The 21,019-nt window shown below is 34.2% G+C and overlaps 1 protein-coding gene across 2 annotated transcripts in view; it reads right to left on the bottom strand.

Annotated features, from left to right (window-relative positions):
* Positions 1-3,190: 3,190 nt before the first annotated feature.
* LOC119765129 overlaps positions 3,191-21,019 on the bottom strand; it is a 76,507-nt gene continuing 58,678 nt past the window's right edge. For both annotated transcript variants that reach the window (XM_038248309.1, XM_038248308.1), the window contains exon 3: positions 3,191-4,047. In XM_038248309.1, the coding sequence (XP_038104237.1) occupies positions 3,503-4,047 (545 nt within the window). In that variant the 3' untranslated portion in view covers positions 3,191-3,502. The remainder of the gene's footprint in view (positions 4,048-21,019) is intronic.

Below are 21,019 nucleotides of genomic sequence, written 5' to 3'. Positions count from 1 at the left end.
TTCATCTCAAAAATCAATTTTACGGAATCCGTTATTTTGAATAATTTAAATCATTCGAAATGTTTTAGGGTATGAGGGCAAATAATGAATCAAAAAATAATTTACGCTTATTTATAAAAAAAATCATTATCAGTTTAGTTTCAGATAATTTTTAACTTAATTGATGAGATTAAAATAAGATCAATTTTGATTTTTTAACCCTTCGGCAGTCGCATATTTTTTTTATGGATATGGACTACACTGTAAAAAAGATAAACAGTAAAAAATTGGTGATTTTCAATTTCACTTTTTGTCAATAAAACTTGATTTGCAAAAAACACTATTTTTATTTTTTATTTTTTTTTGCTATGTTTTAGAGGATATCAATATTGGTCGTAAAGATTTTTTATCTTCATTTTTCGAAGTAAAATTGAATTTGCAATCAAAAAGTACAGTAGTGAAATTTTGATAAAGTGCTCCGTTTTCAAGTTATAGCCATTTTTATGTAACTTTTTTCAAAATAGTCGCAGTTATTGATTTTTTTTAAATAGTGCCCAAGTTTGCCCACTTTTGAAAAAACAAATTTTTGAAAAGCTGAGAAAATTCTCTATATTTTGCTTTTTCGGACTTTGTTGATATGACCCTTAAATGCATACCGAAGGCACCAAAAATGTTTCAGCCGGAATAAAAAATACAGAAAAAATCGAATGACCGAAATCTCAGAGAATCGCTCAATAGCAATTCTGCACGAAATCGGTCTACTTTTTAATTTTAATTTATTTATTTTTTTAATCCGTTTTAATGATAAAATATAAAACATTCGCAAAATTTGCCGATTTTTTCGAAAACAATATTTTCTTTTTTTTATCAAGACTTAAATTTCAAAGGTGCGCACAGTGGGAAAAATCGAGACAAAAAACAGACTCAATTGATGCCGGCCAATTAGAACCTTCAACCAAGACTTTTCTTATGTGAAAAATTTTTGAGGAGTCGATTGGTGATGGTGAGAATCCGCGGAAATTTGCTTAAGGCTCGTTTAAGACTAATTTACTCATTTTTTGTTGTTTTTATCAGTTTTAAATATGTTGCTGATACGTTAAATATTTTGACACAACTTTTTATTAATGAAAAATTTCGAGAAATTGATTGATGATAGTGAAATCTCGTGGTAAAAAAACGATTTACCCGAATTTTAGCTGTTTTTTATAAGTGTCAAATATGTTGCTGAAGTGTTGAATAGTTTTTACATAACTGATTCTTAAGTCAAAAATTGCTAGGAAACGATTGGTTATTGTGAGAATCGGCAAAATGTATCTTAAACTCATTTCGTTGGAGTAGAGAAATAGAAGAAAAAGTTTAGCCATTTCAACAACATATTGACAATTAATAAAAACAGCAAAAAACAGGGTAAATGAGCCTTAAACGGGCCTAACGCAAATTTACGCGGATTCTTGCCATCATTAATCGATTCCTCAGATTTTTTACATAATAACAGTTTTGGTTAAAGGTTCTAATTGACCGGCATCAGTTAAGTCCGTTTTTTTGCCTCGATTTTTTCTACTGTGGGGCGTAATATTGAATGCCTTTTTGAAATGTTAGTCTTTTGTCTTTAAAAAAAAGTTTATAATGTTATTTTCAAAAAGACCGAAAAGTTTCACGAATGTTTCGTATTTTACCAAAGGAGCAATTCTGTACGGAATCGGCCTTTTTTAGAATTTTAATTTTTGTATTTTTTAATCCGAAGCCATTTTGCATCATTAGTTTGTCCATATAATTTTCCATACAAATTTTGCAGCTGGCCATACAAAAATCATATGTGAAAATTCAAAAATCTGTATCTTTTGAAGGAATTTTTTGATCGATTTGGTGTCTTCGGCAAAGTTGTAGGTATGGATATGCACTACACTGAAAAAAATTATACACGGTAAAAAAATGTGGTGATTTTTTATTTAACTTTTTGTCACTTAAACTTGATTTGCAAGAAAACACTATTTTTTTTATATGTTTAAGGGGACATCAAATGCCAACTTTTCAGAAAATTCAAGAATGGGCAAAAAATCTTTGACGAAGTTATGATTTTTTAATCCATACTGATTTTTTTCAGCTGGCAGTGCGTGGCCGAATGGTTACGCTGTCCGCTTTGTAAGCGGATGTTCGATTCCCATCAGTTCGATTCCCATCTGCTGCAACCTTCCATCGGATGAGGAAGTAAAATGTCGGTCCCGGCCTTGGTTGTTAGGCCGTTAAGTCATTCCAGGGTTAGGAGTCGTCTCCATGCCATAAGTACAAACAACACACCAAACCAAGCCTACTCCGGTGGGAATCGCTGGCGGCGGTTGGACTCACAATCCAAAGGTCGTCAGTTCAAACACTGGGGTGGAAGGTTCCTTGGAGTAAAAGAGGTTTGGGCGCTCTCCCCATTCAAGCCTTCGGACTCCTAGGTTCGAGCAGAAACTTGCAATAGAGACCACAAAAGACCCGGGGGTCGTTAATGTGGACGGTTTGATTTTTTTTTTTTTTTTCAAAAAATCGAAGTATTGACCGCAAAAAAATTTCAACTCCATTTATCTATTTAAAATGAAATTTTCAATCAAAAAGTATTTTAGTGAAATTTTTATAAAGTGCACCGTTTTCAAGTTAAATCCATTTTTAGGTGACTTTTTTGAAAATAGTCGCAGTTTTTCATATTTTTTTAAATAAGTGCACATGTTTGCCCAGTTTAAAAAAAAATATTTTTGAAAAGCTGAGAAAATTCTATATATTGTTCATTTATGCATTTTGAGGTTTTCTAAGTCTTACCAACCTCAAACAACCCACCATTTGCTAATGTCGATATCTCAGCAACTAATGGTCCGATTTACAATGTTGAAACATGAAACATTCGTGAAATTTTCCGATCTTTTAGAAAAAAATTGTTTGAAAATCAGTATTGATTCAAAAATTCATAACTCGGTCAAAGAATTTTTGCACAACCTGGAAATTTCTGAAAAGTTGGCATTTAATGTCCTCTAAAACATACAAACTAATGATGCAAAATGGCTTCTTTGGGCATACCGAAGGCACCAAAAAAGTGACCAAAATCGCAGAAAATTGCTCAAAACTAGAGTTTTTAAAGTCCACAATTTCTATGTTAAGTGTAAACAGAAATGTCTGTTGGTGTACCTTAAATAATGCAAATCATAAAATTTTCACAATTTTTTACTGTCATCATGCTTTATTATTTAACCAAAATTGGACTCTTTATTACATAAGCTTCATAAATGTCGAATTTGCTACATTAAACAGAAATAAAATATCTCAATTAGCTTGGTGCCATCGCACGAATCCTCCAATTTCGGGCAAACATATATATGTCTCATTCATAAACTTCCAAACCTCGCTGATTCATGCGCGCGAGCGCCCTTTTTCCGGCGACAAATTTCCAAAGCGGAAGCCCAATAAAATAAATTAAACTCCCCAAGACGACGGTGTGTGTGTCTTCTCCTGGAGAAAAAAAAAGAAAAGCAGTCTTCCCCGCGATAATTTATGGCAACAGCTGCAGATAGCTGGAGCGATGGTGGCGCCTTCCGTACTGCTTTTGCTGCTTCGCCGGCGAAACGAGGGAGGAGGCCGATTGCGAAGTCGCAAGGTGGTTACGGCGCGGGAGTTCCGATTCCGAGTTGCGCGCATTCTGCTGAGAAAGCGATCGCAGTTCGGCGAGGTAGGAGTTGAAGAAGTTGTCCGGGTGGAGTTTGGATCTGGTTCGAGGAGGTTCAGGAGCTGGAGCTGGTGCCGACGAGCTTCCTCGAGGGTTCAGGATCTCCGTGACTTGTGCCGTCTGCTCGATGGAGTTCAACCGCTCGTAGTGCACTTCCGGCAGGGTGGCGATCGCAGCTTGGTGAGTTGCGGGGCTTGCAGCGGACTCCGCGTTGGGCTCTCCAACATCCGAAGGAGGTGACAGCGTGGAAATGGAAGTCGATGAAGATTTGCTTCTAGAGCGGGAAGTTCCGGACGATGAAGACTTGGAAAGCGTGCTGGAGCATTCTTCGATGCGCAGTGAGGAGGTTCGCTGGGGATGATTATGATGGGCTGTGGATAAAGGAAGATGGATTTCAGGTCAGGCAGGCTCCACAGGGGGGCAAGGAAGGCCAGAGGTCAGTGATGTTTAGTAACGTACATTTTGCATGCAGCCACGGCAACTAGGGGTTGATCTAACGAATTAGCACACACACGCATTGTGTTACACATCGATCTATTTGTACAGTAAACACACGAACTTTATCTATAGCTAGTTTGAGAGTATCGATTGAAATCACATTTTCATTAGCAGTTACAAACAGTTTGTACAGTTGATATACATTTAGTCTGATTTTGACAGGGTGGCAACTCAATGCTATGTAAATATACAAAAATCCGTAAAACTCTTGAAGGAATTTTCAGATCAATTTGGCGACTTTGACGAAGTCATAGGTATTGATGAGGACTATTCTGGAAAAAATATAGGTACACGGAAAAAATCCGATTTTTATATTATTTTTTTTTTCATTAAAATTAAATTTCCAAAAATCTCATTTGAATACTTTTTGATTTTTTTTTATGTTATTTAGGGGACAAAAAACCGCAACTTTTTAACTATAGAATAGTATGGACAATAGTTTGCCGCCGAGTTATGATTTAAATAAAAATGTTTTTTTTTTTTTTTTGAGAAAAAAAGAAATTCTAGTGAAAAAAATACTTCACATTTTAATGTAATATAAAGTTTGCAATCGTATACAGTCATGCCTCGGTTTAGCACCGCATATGGGGGATGTGAAACCGAGGCACAGAGCTTATGAGATTTTTGCTATATGCACGGGATTGAAACTTGTCTGAAAAACCTGTATCATTTTCTCAATCAAAACGGTGGCGCCGCGTGGTGGTAGCTGCCCTGTTTATTACACTGTGAAACTATCCATGGCTAATCTAAGGAACCAAAAGGTGACAACAGAAATGTCCGCCCAAAAGAAGTGCTGCAAAAAACTTTTTATTTTTAAAAAAATTCCTAACAAATCAGCAACGAATTACAAGTTTGATAGTCGAACTACCCTTAAAAGTTGGTTTTGTTATTTGTTTTTGCAAAACCGCATATTTTTTAACAAAAGTGCCAAAAATATTCGTAACTACCTTTTGCCTCTTGGTGGCGCTTTGTGGATGTAATAACAACATTTTTAGAAAATACTCCAAATTTTCACAAAACTACGTTTTTTTCGAAAAAAAACTCAAAATGTCAATTTTTACAATATGAGTATCAATCGATTGGGATTTTTTCATACATTATGAATGTAATAACAACATTTTGAGAAAATACTCAAAATTTTCACAAAACTATGCATTTTTGAAAAAATACTCAAAATTTTCGTTTTTACAATGTGGGTATCAAACGATCGGGAATTTTTCATACATTTTGAATGTAATAACAACATTTTTAGAAAATACTCCAAATTTTCACAAAACTACGGGTAGCCTTGGAGCACATGAGGAAATTTACGTTCTTAGATATTTTTGGTTGTACCGGGCAGCAATCAAATTGTCTAACAATATTGAATTGACCATTGTGGCACCCCCTACAGCGTGGTGCAGACCCGTTATGCTATGCTATGCTATGCTACTCTTTTTTTAATCAAATTTCAGTGGGGGTCTCAACTTCAAAACACCAAATTTCACGTAAGTTTCGCGGAACGTGAAAAATGTTAAAATAACTCTGAAAATCTTATGTTTAAATCACAGAAACTACTTATTTGGTTCATTATATATTTTTCTTCAATAAAGTAAAAAAAAAAAACACATAATTTGAACGTGACACAAAAATAAAATTCTCTTAATTTAAAAAAAAGTTTCCACCTTATTTATTGATGAGCTCTTCATATTTTTTGAAACAAAATGAAGGGTATGCGTTTTCTCATTTACTGAACTGATTTTTTTTTTAATGTTTGACTAGTAAAGATAAAAAGTTTTCGCTGATTTGCATTTCATCAAATTTCATATCAAAGAAAGATTAAACAATCTTGTTTAGTCAAAATGAGTAAAATTATTTGAATTTTCTGCGACAGTTAGGCCATTAAAAATATTTTTTTAATGTTTTCATCTCTCTTATCAAAAATTTAATTTAAAATCAATAGGCAAAAATTATATGATTTGTAACGAAATCGAATTTTTTAAATTCAAAATGAGAACAGAAAACAAATAAGGAGCATTTTTTATCTTTCGCGGTAATCATCCACCCAAATAATCAAATATTGTTAAAATTAAACAAGACTGTGTATTACAACGAATCAAAATATTTCTAAATTTAGTTAGTTTCTTAAAAACTGAAAAAAACATTCTTCAAATGATTCATATCAAGCTTTTCAATTGAAAAATAATAAAACTTACTTAAATAGCCTTTTTGGATCAATTATTTATTATTTTGTTATTTAAAAATAATATTTGAGAAAATTGATAAATTTCACGAAGTTTCAGCCGTACGCAAAATCTTTAAAAATCACTAACCTTATATTAGTAATTAAACCCCTTAACTTTGCAGTAATTATTAAGATTATTTTCATTCCAATTTGAGATTGATAGGGGAATGTGGGGCAAGTGTAACAAGCTAAGGAAATGATCGTTGTAACCCATCAAAAACGTTAAAAATCTGTCGGATTTTTTAATTATCATCTTATTTCAGGTCTTGACTAAGACTTTGATAGAACAAGTTTTAAAAATCCTGTTTTTTAATGCAAAAAAATGATTTAAAAAAAATGATTTTCCGTCAACTAATGTGGCAAGACGAACATCCCGTTGGGGCAAGAGGAACAATGCATGAAAAAACATGTTAATTTGCTAACAATTGAACTGTTATCACTCAGATACATCAGATTAGGAAGTATTTGAAACATTTCTTTCATTTTTGGATTAAATAATAGTATGTTACTAAAAATTTGATCGCTTTTACGAAAAAACATATTACTTTGATGAAAAGAGGGAAATTTTCATAATATCACTATATTTTGTATGGACAATTTTTTAACAATTTTTTACCAGTTTTTAAGTACGTTTATGTATTTATTTTCCAATAAAATATGTTGTTGCAACAATTCCTATTTTTTTCTGTACTAAAAATGCATAAGCCCCACCTGAACAAGATTTTTTTAAGACTCTCAATAAAAATAACCAAAAGTTAAATCATACTTTAAAATAGGTGCGAGTCATTGGTAGGGACACTACTGATCTAGGAAAAATTGCATTTTGATAAAATGAGCCTTAAAACGAACCCTAAGCCTTAATTTGTACTTTCCAAATATTATAAGAAAACAAAGGGTTTGAAAAAACTTCATTAAATCTTATGATCCGTGGCATTTACGTCATTTTGGCAGTTATGTGGTAGTAGAATCAGCTAATTGCATTGTTGGCAACAATTCCTCATACTGGAAATAATCAAAATTGTAAAAATTACGGCCGTACGAGCGATTGTTTCTCTTGCCCCACTTTCCCCTAAATTATTTTGAGAAATATCGTTACAGTTTCACAAAAAACATACAATTTCATGGGATTTCGCGGAAAAAGCAAAATTTCACGGATTTCGCGCTGTCCGCGAAAACGTGACATTTCACTAACCCTAGTGATCATGTATAGTCTTAATCAGATATTACCATTGTATTAGTTTGCAATACAATAAAAAATAAATAAACAAATAAAAATATGTTGTTATTCACTTGTCACTAAAAATGAGTATCCACCATGCTTCAGAGATAAACAATAATCCCAGCTAACTGACAGGATCAAACTCACGCCGCACACGGACTCGTTTAGTGTTCAGTCAATATTTACACCGAGCAATGCAAAGTTGGCTTATTTTATCAACAAAGCACATATTGTTTCATTGAAAAGCTATCAATCTCCCATCAGTAACTCGCACTCATTCCCAGATCCGGATGAGAGCTGAGTAGCGTTGATTGACGCAGAAGGGAAGTTGCCGCTTGTTTGTTGACAATCCCGTTCAGAAATTATCCATGGGGAAAACTAGGAAATCCAGAAATCTCGGAATCCCGGTTCGACAAACAACTTCCTCCCGGCTCTCAACTGACTGTGGGAGGAAAAAGTATATCACGCAATAATTAATCACACGTTCATCAGGGGGACAAGATACTCCCTTGCGAAGCTTGTTCGACGAAGACTTTCACACAAACGCACACACTCTGACAAATTACACTGATTTATAGTGGGTCACAAACACACACATTCGCAGCTTGGAAACAACAAATTACAGCACAAGTACAGGCACACTGGGATTGTTTGACATGATCTGGAACACAACCTAATAAGCAGTCCAACTATCGGGGTTCGACTGTAGCACATTATGAACATGCTCAGAACTAAAGCGCGCGCGGGAAAATATCATTTATCACTTAATTATACCCCCAGATAAACCACCACAAACAAGTTGTGTAGCAGAGAAGACACGAGTCCTCATTTGATTACATAAACACATACGCATCTGCCAATAAGAGTAGTCGAATTTTCGCGCACTCTGTTGTGGGAATTAATTCTGCGTAAATTTCGGCAGTGTTCATTAACCGGTAATTTGCAAATCATCAATTAGTAGTTGTGTGCGGAGGGCTGAAAAAAAACATTATGGCATGTTAATCTTGTTATTTATCAGAGCGGTGCAAAACGAAATGCGACGATTCGTTTTCATTAGCGAATAATGAGCTTCAAAATAATGTGGATTTTCAATCAATCCTGAAACTATTGTTTCAATTTTCAAAGTTCATCATTTCAAATTTTCATCGTTTCAAAAGGTCTGCAAATAGGAAAAAGTCTTATCGGCTTGTTCTAGACGAACTTGTGAGTTGTAGTGTAAAAGTTGCAGAACCAGGAGCTGTTGCTGATTAGCTGCATGACCGGGAAGATGTAGCTGACCTTGGATCAGGATAAGAACTCAGGTGCAGCCGATTGGGACAGAATCTGGCTGTGTCTTTTAAAGATTTGAAGATTTCCCGGGCAGACGGTAATAACAAAATTAATAATATTTCAATAACAAATCCTGTTAAAATAACAAAAAGTGTTATTATTTTATCCTGAAGTTCAACATCAAGAAGAAAAAATAATAACAGTTTCTGATAAAATAACAAAATTTAGTATTGAAGTGATATAATATTGAAAATGTTTAATAACACGCTAATAAGAGGAAATGTTATACATTTCAAAAACTCTCCTAATAACAAAATTTGTTATTCGTTCGGTATACTGACTTAGAAATAAAATTACCATAAATCGCACAAATGAAAAAGTTTCTAAGTGTCCATAACACAATCTGTTATTATTTTTTTCTTTTGTTAAATATGTTTAGATCTTCGAGATAATTTTGTCTAATTTCGTCGGGATCATTATTTTGGGAATGAGATGGGGTCCTTAAGCTAAAATTATTTTAAAAAGTATAAATTTTGGAAGTTGATTTTTTTAATTATTTGATATACCCCCTAAGGGACTTTTCTAAAATTGGCTAGAACTATGTGATAATTATGACCAATTTCATCGGGGTCATTATTTTGGCCATGAAATGGGGTCCTTAAGCTAAAATTATTCTTAAAAGTTGAAATTTAAAAAGTTGATTTTTTTAATTATTTGATATACCTCCTAAGGGATTTTACTAAAATTGGCTAGAACTATGAAATAATTTTGACCGATTTCAAAAAAATAAGTCCATTTTTTTTAAGTTTTGTTATATTCCCTAAGGGAATTGATTTATTTATCAAGAATTTTTGAAATGTGAATAACAAAAACTGTTATTATTTTCACAGTGCCAGGAAGTCGGAGCTGACGTTGAAGTTCGAGCTGGAGTGAGACCTCGGAGACTGCATCGGATTCAGCAAATTTTCAGCAACTTTTACTTGGAGTCGGAATCTGTGAAGTCGGGTATTTTTAAAGAACTGAAGTCGTCGTTGAGGTCATATCCTGCATCCAGAGTCGGAGTTGTCTTCAAAGTCGCTTGGAGGTACCCGACTCTGCAGCCCTGACTAGTACAGAGGAGTTATGGCAACTGCAGGTTTATTTGCAAATTACAAATAAACCAAAACAATAACTTTTTTTGTTATGGAGACATACCAGTTCAATAACATTTTTTGTTATTATGCTGCTTCACCTCTCCGCACAAAATAACACATCTTGTTATTCCTTCATGATTCCTTCTGTGTTATTGGTTTGTTATTGCAATAACAACATAATAACAGTTTAAGTTATTCTTCGAACAAATCTTTGTTATTGATTTTTGTTATTTTAACAACTAATCCGATCATCCCAATAACATATTTCGATCTTCTCACAATATCAAAAACTGACCTTCCCAAGTTATTTCCGTCTGCTCGGGTTTTTGATTCTTGGTAAGAGCTTTCCATTATTATTTGCTTAATGATTATATTCTCCTTTATTATTAAACCATAAAGTAGTCTGCCAAATTTACACTTACACACCACACCTAACTGATTCGGAGCGTTAGGTACGGTATGTCCACGCATCCTTCCTCCCCTGTAGATTCTGTGAAATGCTTCCACTGGCTGCGTTTGTGTTGGATTAGATTAGATTAGGTCAAATGTTTTCTAGTCAAAAATTTACCAACAAACACATTCAAAGTATGTTCACAGCAGCTGGGGGGTTGTTTGCATCAGATTTTGCTATCCCTTTCTAGCGAAAGTTTTTTGTCAGGCGACTTCTAGCTGTTTTTTTTTTTTTTTTTGATAAACCACCCGATATGTCAGCCAACATATTTGACGGGACTATGACAGCTCGAGCTCGATCATTGTTTGCATCAGGACACTGTGACGAGGGGCTCATCATTTTTGGGTTAATATTTTTTTCACTGGGCCTAGAATCTATCAGAATATTTTTTTACGAAACAAACTTTAAGGATATTTATCTCGTGATTAGAAAATACTTTGAGGAAGTTTTGTTCTACAATTTATTTAACTTCTTTTGTTTGTCTTTGTATGCATTTTTTAGTGCTTCCGTTTTTTTTTTATTAGTAGGATAACGTCTAATGCATATTAACGGGTTTCGATCTAAAAGCTTGCAATAAATCATAGTTTAGAATAATTTTGCAAATTCGAAAGCCATTCGAATGGAGAAATTCGTTGAATCAAAGTTCGCAAACCAAAAAAACGGAAACTTCCCCGGTTTTTTTTTGTGTTTGTTTTCATAGAGGTAAGCGTGGCCCAGTTGGCCTGGGTTCAATCTCAATAGACCCCGTTAAGCGTTTCTTGAGGCGAGTCGAGGTACTTTGGATGGAGAAGTTAAATGTCAGTCCCGACGTCAAGTCATAAGGTCATTCCAGGTGTAGGAGTTGTCTTTCATGATGTTATATCCGACTTTTAATAAAAAACTCTTTTGGATCAATATAATTTTAGCATTTCGAGATAATTATGGATTTTGCTTTTGATGACAGGCAAGTATCTCTGGGCCAAGTTTTAGAAGCTTTGCTGATGTATTTCTCGAGATACAACCATTTTAAAATGTGATTTCCGACCTTTTCTCGTTGAAAATCGGATATAACATCTTAAAATGGCTGCATCTCGAAAACTACATCAGCAAAGCTTCTAAAACATGACCCAGAGATACTTGCTAATCGTATGAAGCCAAATCCATAATTATCTCGAGATGCAAAAACAAAACAAAAAAACAAACCATCCACATTAACGACCCCCGGGTCTTTTGTGGTCTCTATTGCAAGTTTCTGCTCGAACCTAGGAGTCCGAAGGCTTGAATGGGGAGAACACCCAAACCTCTTTTTACTCCAAGGAACCTTCCACCCCAGTGTTTGAACTGACGACCTTTGGATTGAGAGTCCAACCGCCGCCAGCGATTCCACCGGAGTAGGCTTGGTTTGGTGTGTTGTTTGTACTTATGGCATGGAGACGACTCCTACACCTGGAATGACTTAACGGCCTAACAACAACCAAGGCCGGGACCGGAATGCATATTCTTTAAATACGCTGAAATTGAATAGATTATATTGGCCTACTATTATTGAAAATCGGAAATAACATCTTAAAATGGCTGAAAAATATAAAAATTAATTTCCCAGTATTGAAGAGATTTTTTCTCGCCGAAAATTTCCACAAATATTGAAAATATTTTTGATCGATCCCATCCCAAGTAACGTTTTTAAACCAACTAGCCAACACCTAGTTTCATTAAGGTTTTATGGTAGCATCTTGATTGCTTAATAGTTTTATTTGGGCATTCACAGCAACCAATAAGCAAGAGCTAATTAATAGGTTCTAACAGGGTTTTATGCCACGGACATAAAGCCTTGTGACAATAAAGGGTGTTTTAGCTGTCAAGTGCCATTAGGCATGCAAAAAGCTCAATTAAAACCACAAGCTCCTGACAAAGCTTTTAACGTGGCTAATTAGCAATGCATAAATATGGCGCTAAAAATAGAGAACTGAGAAATCTGATTGAAATCTGACGAAAACACTCATTTGTCCTGAATTAATGATATAATTAATATGGCGACAGGGGGTCGTGCATAAACCACGTGGTCTCCTTAGGGGAGGGGGTCCGAAATCCGACCGAAAAAAACCATGAAAAGCCATGGGGGGAGGGGGGGGGGGGTTCGACGGCTGACCACGTGGCCTTTAAAAAAAATCTTTTCTTTAAAAAAACAAAAAAATACGCGCTTTAAATTTACTTATATATGCATACATTTTTTGTTACACTTCAAAACCATATAATTATTGTGTTTAAAATTATTACTTATATTTCAATGTCATAATATTTTCCAATTCAATATTGAATTATATATTTCGGCAGATTCATATCAATACTTTGAGCCTGTAATTGAATGTACACTTTTTAATACTCATGTAACTACGTTTTGCAAAAGTTTAAAAGCTGTTAAAAAATAAAGTGACAGTATCCAAAGTTAATATACCCTAAAAAATGCGTACCAAAATGCAAACACAATTTCAGTTTTTTGTTGATGGTATCAAGTAGCTAAAAATGTGCTTGCAAATTTGCATTGAAAGTAGATGTAGTCTTCGATAGTTCTATTTTGGAACAACTTAAAAAATAAATTTTGCTGACAATTTTATAAGATTTTCATAACAAGGCAAAAAACTAAATATGTATTATAAATAAAGTGTCTAAAAATGATTCTCTGTGAAAAAAAAAATTCAAAATCTCAGATCTTAGCTAATTACCGTAGCTGGTCCTATAAGTGATCGAAGAATCTTAATCGAAAGATTTCCTTTTGACACTTAAAACAAACTCAAGATATCTTGTATCTCCTCTCTCATGCAATATTTTTTAAGTACAAAGAAACTAAAAACCCCAATTTCAGGATTATCGCGCAAAATTTCAGTTTCACTACTTCATTTGCAAGTGTAACGTCTAACATTAAAAAATAACCAGTAACGAAAAAACGAACGATACATACTTTAAGATTCACCAAAAAATTTGATGAACATTTTGGTCTAAAATATATTCCTTATTTCATGGGTTACACAATTCGGATTGTTATATTACATAACATTTCATAAAATACACGATTACTATCCATCGTCAAAGTTGTAGGTATTTTTTTTAAGTTTTTTTTATGTTAATAGGGACCATCTCTTGAGCCAAAGAGAAACATGGGCAAACATTTTAGGTTTTTAGAGAAAAAAACGAGCTTCAAGCAAACATTGTTTTTGTTAAAAAATAGGGGCCTTTCCTGAAAATATTAGTTTTTCTTTAAGCTGAGAAAATATACTATACCCTCAACTTCATAAAACCACTCAAATATATAGAAACATTAAAATAATAACTAAAAAGTTTTAAAGAGTCACTTAATTTTCAAATGCCGATATCAATTTGTGAAATAAATTTCAATTCAATGCCGTCAAGATCAACATAAATAAAATTCATTAAAAAAGATGGAACGGTACTTTCAACTCGCTTGAAAAATTATCTTATTTAATATTTTTTTGTATTTATTTTGAGGTAATATCTCCAACCAAAAGTTGGATCAAAAATCTTAAATCGTAGATAATTGCCTATTTAAACAACTGAAAAAAAAAATGTAAAATAAATTCCAAATTTTAGTGCAATCTTTTTTAAATTTATCAAAACACGTAGTCGATAGCAAAATCAATTTAAAGTAAGAGTAAGACTTAAACAATTTGGATGGCCATGACTAAAAGAATGATTTTTAGCGCGTTGTCTACAACTTTTCCAAAGACACGAAATCGATTTTCGAGCAATTCTATACAAAATCGGTCTTTATTCTTAAATTTTAATTTTTTGATTTTTTTAATCCGTCTGAAACCTTTTTTGGTGCCCAAGCCATTTTGCATCATTAGTTTGTCCATATAGTTTTCCATACAAATTTGGCAGCAATGAAAATTAAAAATCTGTATCTTTTGAAGAAATTTTTGGTCGATTTGGTGTCTTCGGCAAAGTTATAGTTATGGATAAGGACTACACTGAAAAAAATGATAAATGATAATTTACTTTGCTGATTTTTAATTTCACTTTTTGTCACTAATACATGATTTGCAAAAAACGCTATTTTTATTTTTTTTTAAATTTTGCCAATTTTTCAGAAATTTTCAGAACGGGCAAAAAATTGTTGTTTGAGTTATGAATTTTTGAATCAATACTGATTAAAAAAAAATCGAAATATTGACCGCAACTTTATTTCAATTTTATTTTTCGATGTAAAATCAAATTTGCAATCTAAAAGTACCTTAGTGAAATTTTCATAAAGTGCACCGTTTTCAAGTTATAGCTATTTTTAGGTATTTTTTTTTTTAAAATAAGTTGCAGTTATTAATTTAAAAAAAATTAGTGCCCAAGTTTGCCTAATTTTGAAAAAAAAATTTTTTTGATATGCTGAGAAAATTCTTTGTTGCTTTGTTTCTAAGATATTGCCATGCAAAGATTTTAAAACAGAAAAATGGATGTTTACTACCCAAACAACCCATAATTTTCTTATGTCGATATCTCAGCAACTAATGGTGCGATTTTCAATGTTTATAAATAAAACTTTCGTGAAATTTTCCGATCTTTTCGAAATCAATATTTTCAAAAAAAAAAATAAGACTAAAATTTCAAAAGGTCGTAATGTTGAATGTTTGTCCCTGTCTCTGATTCTTGTATGGAGAAAAAAATTGAACAGATCGACTTTTTTGGACACACTGAATCATTGGAATCAATCATGCTTAATTAAAAAGAAAAGTTGCTTTAGTTTGGATTTTTATGAATGTTTGGAATAAAATAAATATTAACTAGGAGCTTTCATAACTAGATATTTTCCTTAAAATAAAATGAACATATTTTTTTCCTGAAACAAAACTTTTCTATTTAATTAATTTCAATTTTAAGAACATAATTTAAAGCGCATTTCAATTAAATCATGAATGCTGTTTATAAATCAAAATAGCTTTAATTCTTAAAGCATATTTATTCTGGATGCAATTAATTGCACTGCAATTCCATAATTTTGAATACATATGTTTTACTAAGTTGTTTGTTTTGTTGAGGGTATTTTTTACTTTCTGTACCATTTCAATAAATTGTTATACTGTTATTATTTACCTTAAACTTTGTGATATCATACTTTTTCACACTTTTAAGTGAATTTCTGTTTTTATATATTATCAAATTGGTTTTAATGGTGTTACAGCACCTACACAAATTAAAATGTTTTCTGTTTGACCCAATGTCACCCCCTCTAAAGGGTGAGTTTGAGTTAATTTTAAAACGATTGGCATTTATGAACGGTGTGATTATACTAGCCATATTCTGGGAAAATGTTGGTAAATTCAGGAGCATTCCCCAACAATATTTATTTCGATATAATTTGAAATGTTTTTATTGAGTTAAAATAACAACAGTAATATCGTTTTTTGACCAAAAGTCACCACCACTGACAGTACATCATTTGTGGATTTTTGAAATCTATACTTATTTTGTTTTTTTTTTTTAGATTTTTCACCTGGGAGGGAAAAGCCACGTGGTCATATAGGGGGGTTGGCGTGAAACCACGAAAAACCATGAGGGGGGAGGGGGGGTCAAAAATTCTCCAAAAAAAGGCCACGTGGTTTATGCACGACCCCCAGATGTTTGTAAATAATTTGTATATTTTTTCAAAGAATTGCAATGCTTTTTTTTAACTTTAAAAACCATGATTACAAATAATGATTTTTTATGAAGCGAGTTGATTTTTTTGGCTCTATCTCCCCTACATTTATCAATAAAATTTCAAACGCAGCTGAATTTGAGCAACCAATTGCGAGAAATAAGCATTCAAATTATGTAGATTACCTCCAATATCCGCCATTTTTGCAAACCATCTCCGTTTTAATATTTGGCAAGCCAAAGACTTATTTTTTGCCAAAATAAAACCTATTTGACATAAGACGTTTGAAGACGTATGAAATGTCATTTTTCCTTAACTCCTGACTAGGTTTTATCAAGGCTTTGAGGATGTTGTTAGGAATCAGTTGAAAAGCCTTGAACTCCTTTGTAGGTTTTATAAATAGGCCGTTACAACCTGTTGCGGAGGTTCTTTTGGGTTTTAACAGAGGTTTATCGGGGTTCTGGGGAGGCTGTAACGACTAAGTGGTTTTAATGTTGGTTTTGGCTGATAGGTTTTATAGCGGTTGTGACAGCTTTGATAAAGCCTAAAATGTTGCTTGGGATACATGCTAAATATGATCTTAAACGCTGGAAATGCATTTCGAATTGATGTCACTTGATTAGGCCTCTAATTCCTTTAAATCGAAGCCCACATTTTATGCGCCAGATTGCATTCGAAGGGGAGATCTAGCACTACAAACGCTGAAAAAATCACAGGGTTATTCAAACGCTAAATATCCCAACTTGACCGACCTAGCGAAATTCAACTTTTTTCTAGCTATTGAATTGAACCATGCCATAAATGACAAAATATGGTGTTTTTCCCATTTTTTTTTGTTTCAATGTTAAAATCTTTAAAACGCATTTATGCAAAATGGCTTTTGGATTGTTTCAATTTTAAATCAATATAAGAAAAAAATTAAACATTTTTTGTCTCCAACTATTAGTGTTTATAGCAAGTTTAAAGACTATCTTGTGAAAGATGAACGATTAAGAAATCCTGCAAATTTTCCTCAGATTTTATCCAACCCATAAATTTATTTTGTGTCAATTCGACTTCCAAAAATCCCAAATAGCAACGATAAAAACTTACTTTTAGCTCCACTGCAAACTGCACCAATCTCCCGCGAAACTTGCACAAAATCGTTCCACTCAGCAGAAAACAAAAAAAAAACTGGAAAACTCCAACAATCTCCACTCAGACGACAACGACGACGAAAAATCCACCCGCCAGATGTCACGCCTTCATGTCTCCAACGAACAAACGAATTAAAAACACACTCCTCTCTCCCTTCCCCTTCACTCTTTTCACTCTTACAAAACCACCTCGCCTTCTCCCTCTCTCTTTATTCCCCCCTCGTTGAACCAAAACTAATAATTCACAAAACTTGGACCGACAGAACCCTGCTCGTTAGAAAAATTGTTGTTCGCCGTCAGCATTTTATTGAACACAACGCGAAAAGCGATGCACTTTTTCAAACTTCACACTCCGGGTATTAAATTGCCAACATTTAATTCGCCGATTTTCCATTTCACTCTAATTTGATGCAAAAGGCCATCACACACTGATCAATAGCATGCCACACACACACAGCTTGATTTGCCGAATTGATTTCCATTTTTCACACATTTAGCACTAAATCAGCCCCATATGCCGTTTTAGTGCAGCGTCGCGCACTAAGCTCATTATAAATTTGTTTCAACTCACACGCTTTCGTCTGTCACGACGACGACGACCGGTGAAATCCTCGAACCGACCTCGCACGCCCACCAGCCAGGGCCAGGGACCCCGCCGCGAATCGATACCAACGGAGCGTGACCGCGTTGCGTAACGGAAGCTCTCTAGGTCAGCCGTTCATAGAACTCTCTCCGACTCCGACCGGCTAGAACCACGAAAATCCAAGCACGCTACGATTAGCCGAAACCGTGCTGGTTGAGTACGAACCTACCACGCACACTAGATCACCACTTGAAACAATAGAAGTGTAGACGATAGAACAAACCGGTAACAGCACACGACACTACTGCGACCGACCACGTCAAAAGTCCCGAACGAACTGTCCCAAGTCGGGGCTGGCCCCTTCGGAAGGGCTCACACGGGCACTCACACCTGCCACACGCGAGAGCCACCCATCGATGGCGGCGCCTTCCGGGGGGAACCCACGCGGCCCCAGAACCTAGACAACGCGTAAAGCAGCAAACAAAACAAAACGAACCTAACCTAACAACGCTGCGCGCTAGTGTTGGTGAGTTCCGACTTTTAGATCACTTTCGGCTCGCCAGAACTTCGGGCGGGTGCGATACGGTCTGCTGGTGAGTGCGTTCTCCACGACGAAGCTGGTGAGCAAAACAGAGAAACGGTGATAACGGCGCTCGTCGTCGGTGAAGTTATCCAAGTTGGCCGAGGTACTGTACTGTGTGAGAGAGTGTAGCAATAACAATATCATTCCCTACTTTACACAGAAGGTAGTGTGGCTTGCTTGGGTGGAAAATCAGACAAGCGTGACAGTTTCGGTGTTACGGTTTTTGTGAGGCAGCAGGCGTGTGCGAGCATAAATTCTGCCGTGTTCGAACCTGAACTTCTACCACTCCAGCTGATGATGGAAGGTTTTAGGGAGAACGGAGCGAACGGAACGGAACCAACAATAACGCTGATGATGCAACGGAACTAGATTTGGGTTTACAGTGTGGAAATTGGCTTGTAGCTGGAGAGGAATTTATGGAAATTGTATGGTTTTGGTGGAATGTTCATAAATATCAATTTTAGAAACCATTTGGCTTTTTTTATTTGTGTTTCCTTGTTTGTTTCAAGTTTTCTGTCAACTTGTCAACTGTCAAATCAAGCAAAACAATGTAATTGGGCCTATCCTGCTTAACTGACTTGAGAAAGATAGACACTTTGTTTACACTGTGACATTTGCCAATTTACATTGTTTTGCTTGAAATTATTTCGATTCTTGTTTGCTGTGAACCAACTTTAAATTCAGTATTACGAAGAATATTGTTTGTTTATTAACTTAAAAATCGGTATTACAATATTTTTCAATTTATAATTCTTCTCAAATATATTATTTATACACTTGCTATGGCATTGCATAAAATATCCAACAATGAATGAGCAAATATTTGTTATGTCCAAGAATAGTGACTTGCTCAATTTTCTTTTTGATTTATTAACAATTTAATTAACACATTTTTTCACCAGAATTTTCTGTTGTACCACAGTGCTGGAGCAACATTTGAAAAAAGGCGCATACGTATTTTGACAGCTGGAACTGTTTGGCATGATCCAAGACAACAGGCAACTATTTAACAAACCCCTCAGTGTTGGAAGGTAGCTGAAGATGTCAGTACTTGTTGTTACACTTTGAATTTTGTGAAATGCTTATTGGCCCTTTTCAAATGTTGCTTCAGAGTTATATTTCTAAGTTTTTTTTTTCAAAAGGACGTAACATTGCTTGACAAACGCCCAAAGTTACGTCCAATTGTTACCTTAGGTTTAGAGTTGCATAACTGAAAATTGGTAAAATTAAATTCCAGCAATTCCCTTTGTTTGTTTGTTTATTATTTCTAGCAGTGTAAGGTTTCCACCTTTTAAAATTACTGCTTTCGATGTTACATTGGTTCTTTACATAAAATTTGATAACCTAAATGAAAAACTACATTAAAAACTAAAATTTCAAAACTAGGATTTCACTAGACGGATTAGTCCTCAGGCACGTGTCATCTTCCTTGTAGTCGTCATGGGTTGTATTTCTCAGCGTCGTACAGGGTTCGTCCGAGGGGATAGGGGGTTTGCCCCTTTATACGACCTCTTCCAGGGGCACTCGGGAGCCCGGGGGGTATTCCCTATTCCACTATACCTTTGAAAAGAGACTAAACTGAAAAAAAGTTGAGCAATTCTCTACGAAATCGGTCTTTTTTCTTCAATTTTAATTTTTGTATTTTTTAATCCGGCTGAAACTTTTTTGGTGCCTTCGGTATGCCCAAAGAAGCCATTTTGCATCATTAGTTTGTCCATATAATTTTCCATACAAATTCGGCAGCTGTCCATACAAAAATGATGTATGAAAATTCAAAAATCTGTATCTTTTGAAGGAATTTTTTGATCGATTTGGTGTCTTCGGCAAAGTTGTAGGTATGGATACGGACTACACTGGAAAAAATAATACACGGTAAAAAAAAATTTGGTGATTTTTTTATTTAACTTTTTATCACTAAAACTTGATTTACAAAAAAACACTATTTTTAATTTTTTTTATTTTTTGATATGTTTTAGAAGACATAAAATGCCAACTTTTCAGAAATTTCCAGGTTGTGCAAAAATCACTGACCGAGTTATGAATTTTTAATCAATACTGATTTTTCAAAAATCGAAATTTTGGTCGTAAAATTTTTCAACTTCATTTTCGATGTAAAATCAAATTTGCAATCAAAAGTACTTTACTAAAATTTTGATAAAGTGCACCGTTTTCAAGTTATAGCCATATTTAAGTGACTTTTTGAAAATAGTCGCAGTTTTTCATTTTTAAATTAGTGCACATGTTTGCCCAGTTTTGAAAAAATATTTTGAAAAGCTGAGAAAATTCTCTATATTTTGCTTATTCGGACTATGTTGATACGACCTTTAGTTGCTGAGATATTGCAATGCAAGGTTTAAAAACAGGAAAATTGATGTTTTCTAAGTTTCACCCAAACAACCCACCATTTTCTATCGTCAATATCTCAGCAACTAATGGTCCGATTTTCAATGTTAATATATGAAACAATTGTGAAATTTTCCGATCTTTTCGAAAAAAATATTTTTGGAATTTTCAAATCAAGACAAACATTTTAAAAGGGCGTAATATTGAATGTTTGGCCTTTGTGAAATGTTAGTCGGAAAATTTCACAAATGTTTCATATATTAACATTGAAAATCGGACCA

Source organism: Culex quinquefasciatus, chromosome 1 (assembly GCF_015732765.1).
Source record: "Culex quinquefasciatus strain JHB chromosome 1, VPISU_Cqui_1.0_pri_paternal, whole genome shotgun sequence".
Lineage (NCBI taxonomy): Eukaryota > Metazoa > Arthropoda > Insecta > Diptera > Culicidae > Culex > Culex quinquefasciatus.
This window is presented reverse-complemented; position numbering and strand designations above follow the sequence as displayed.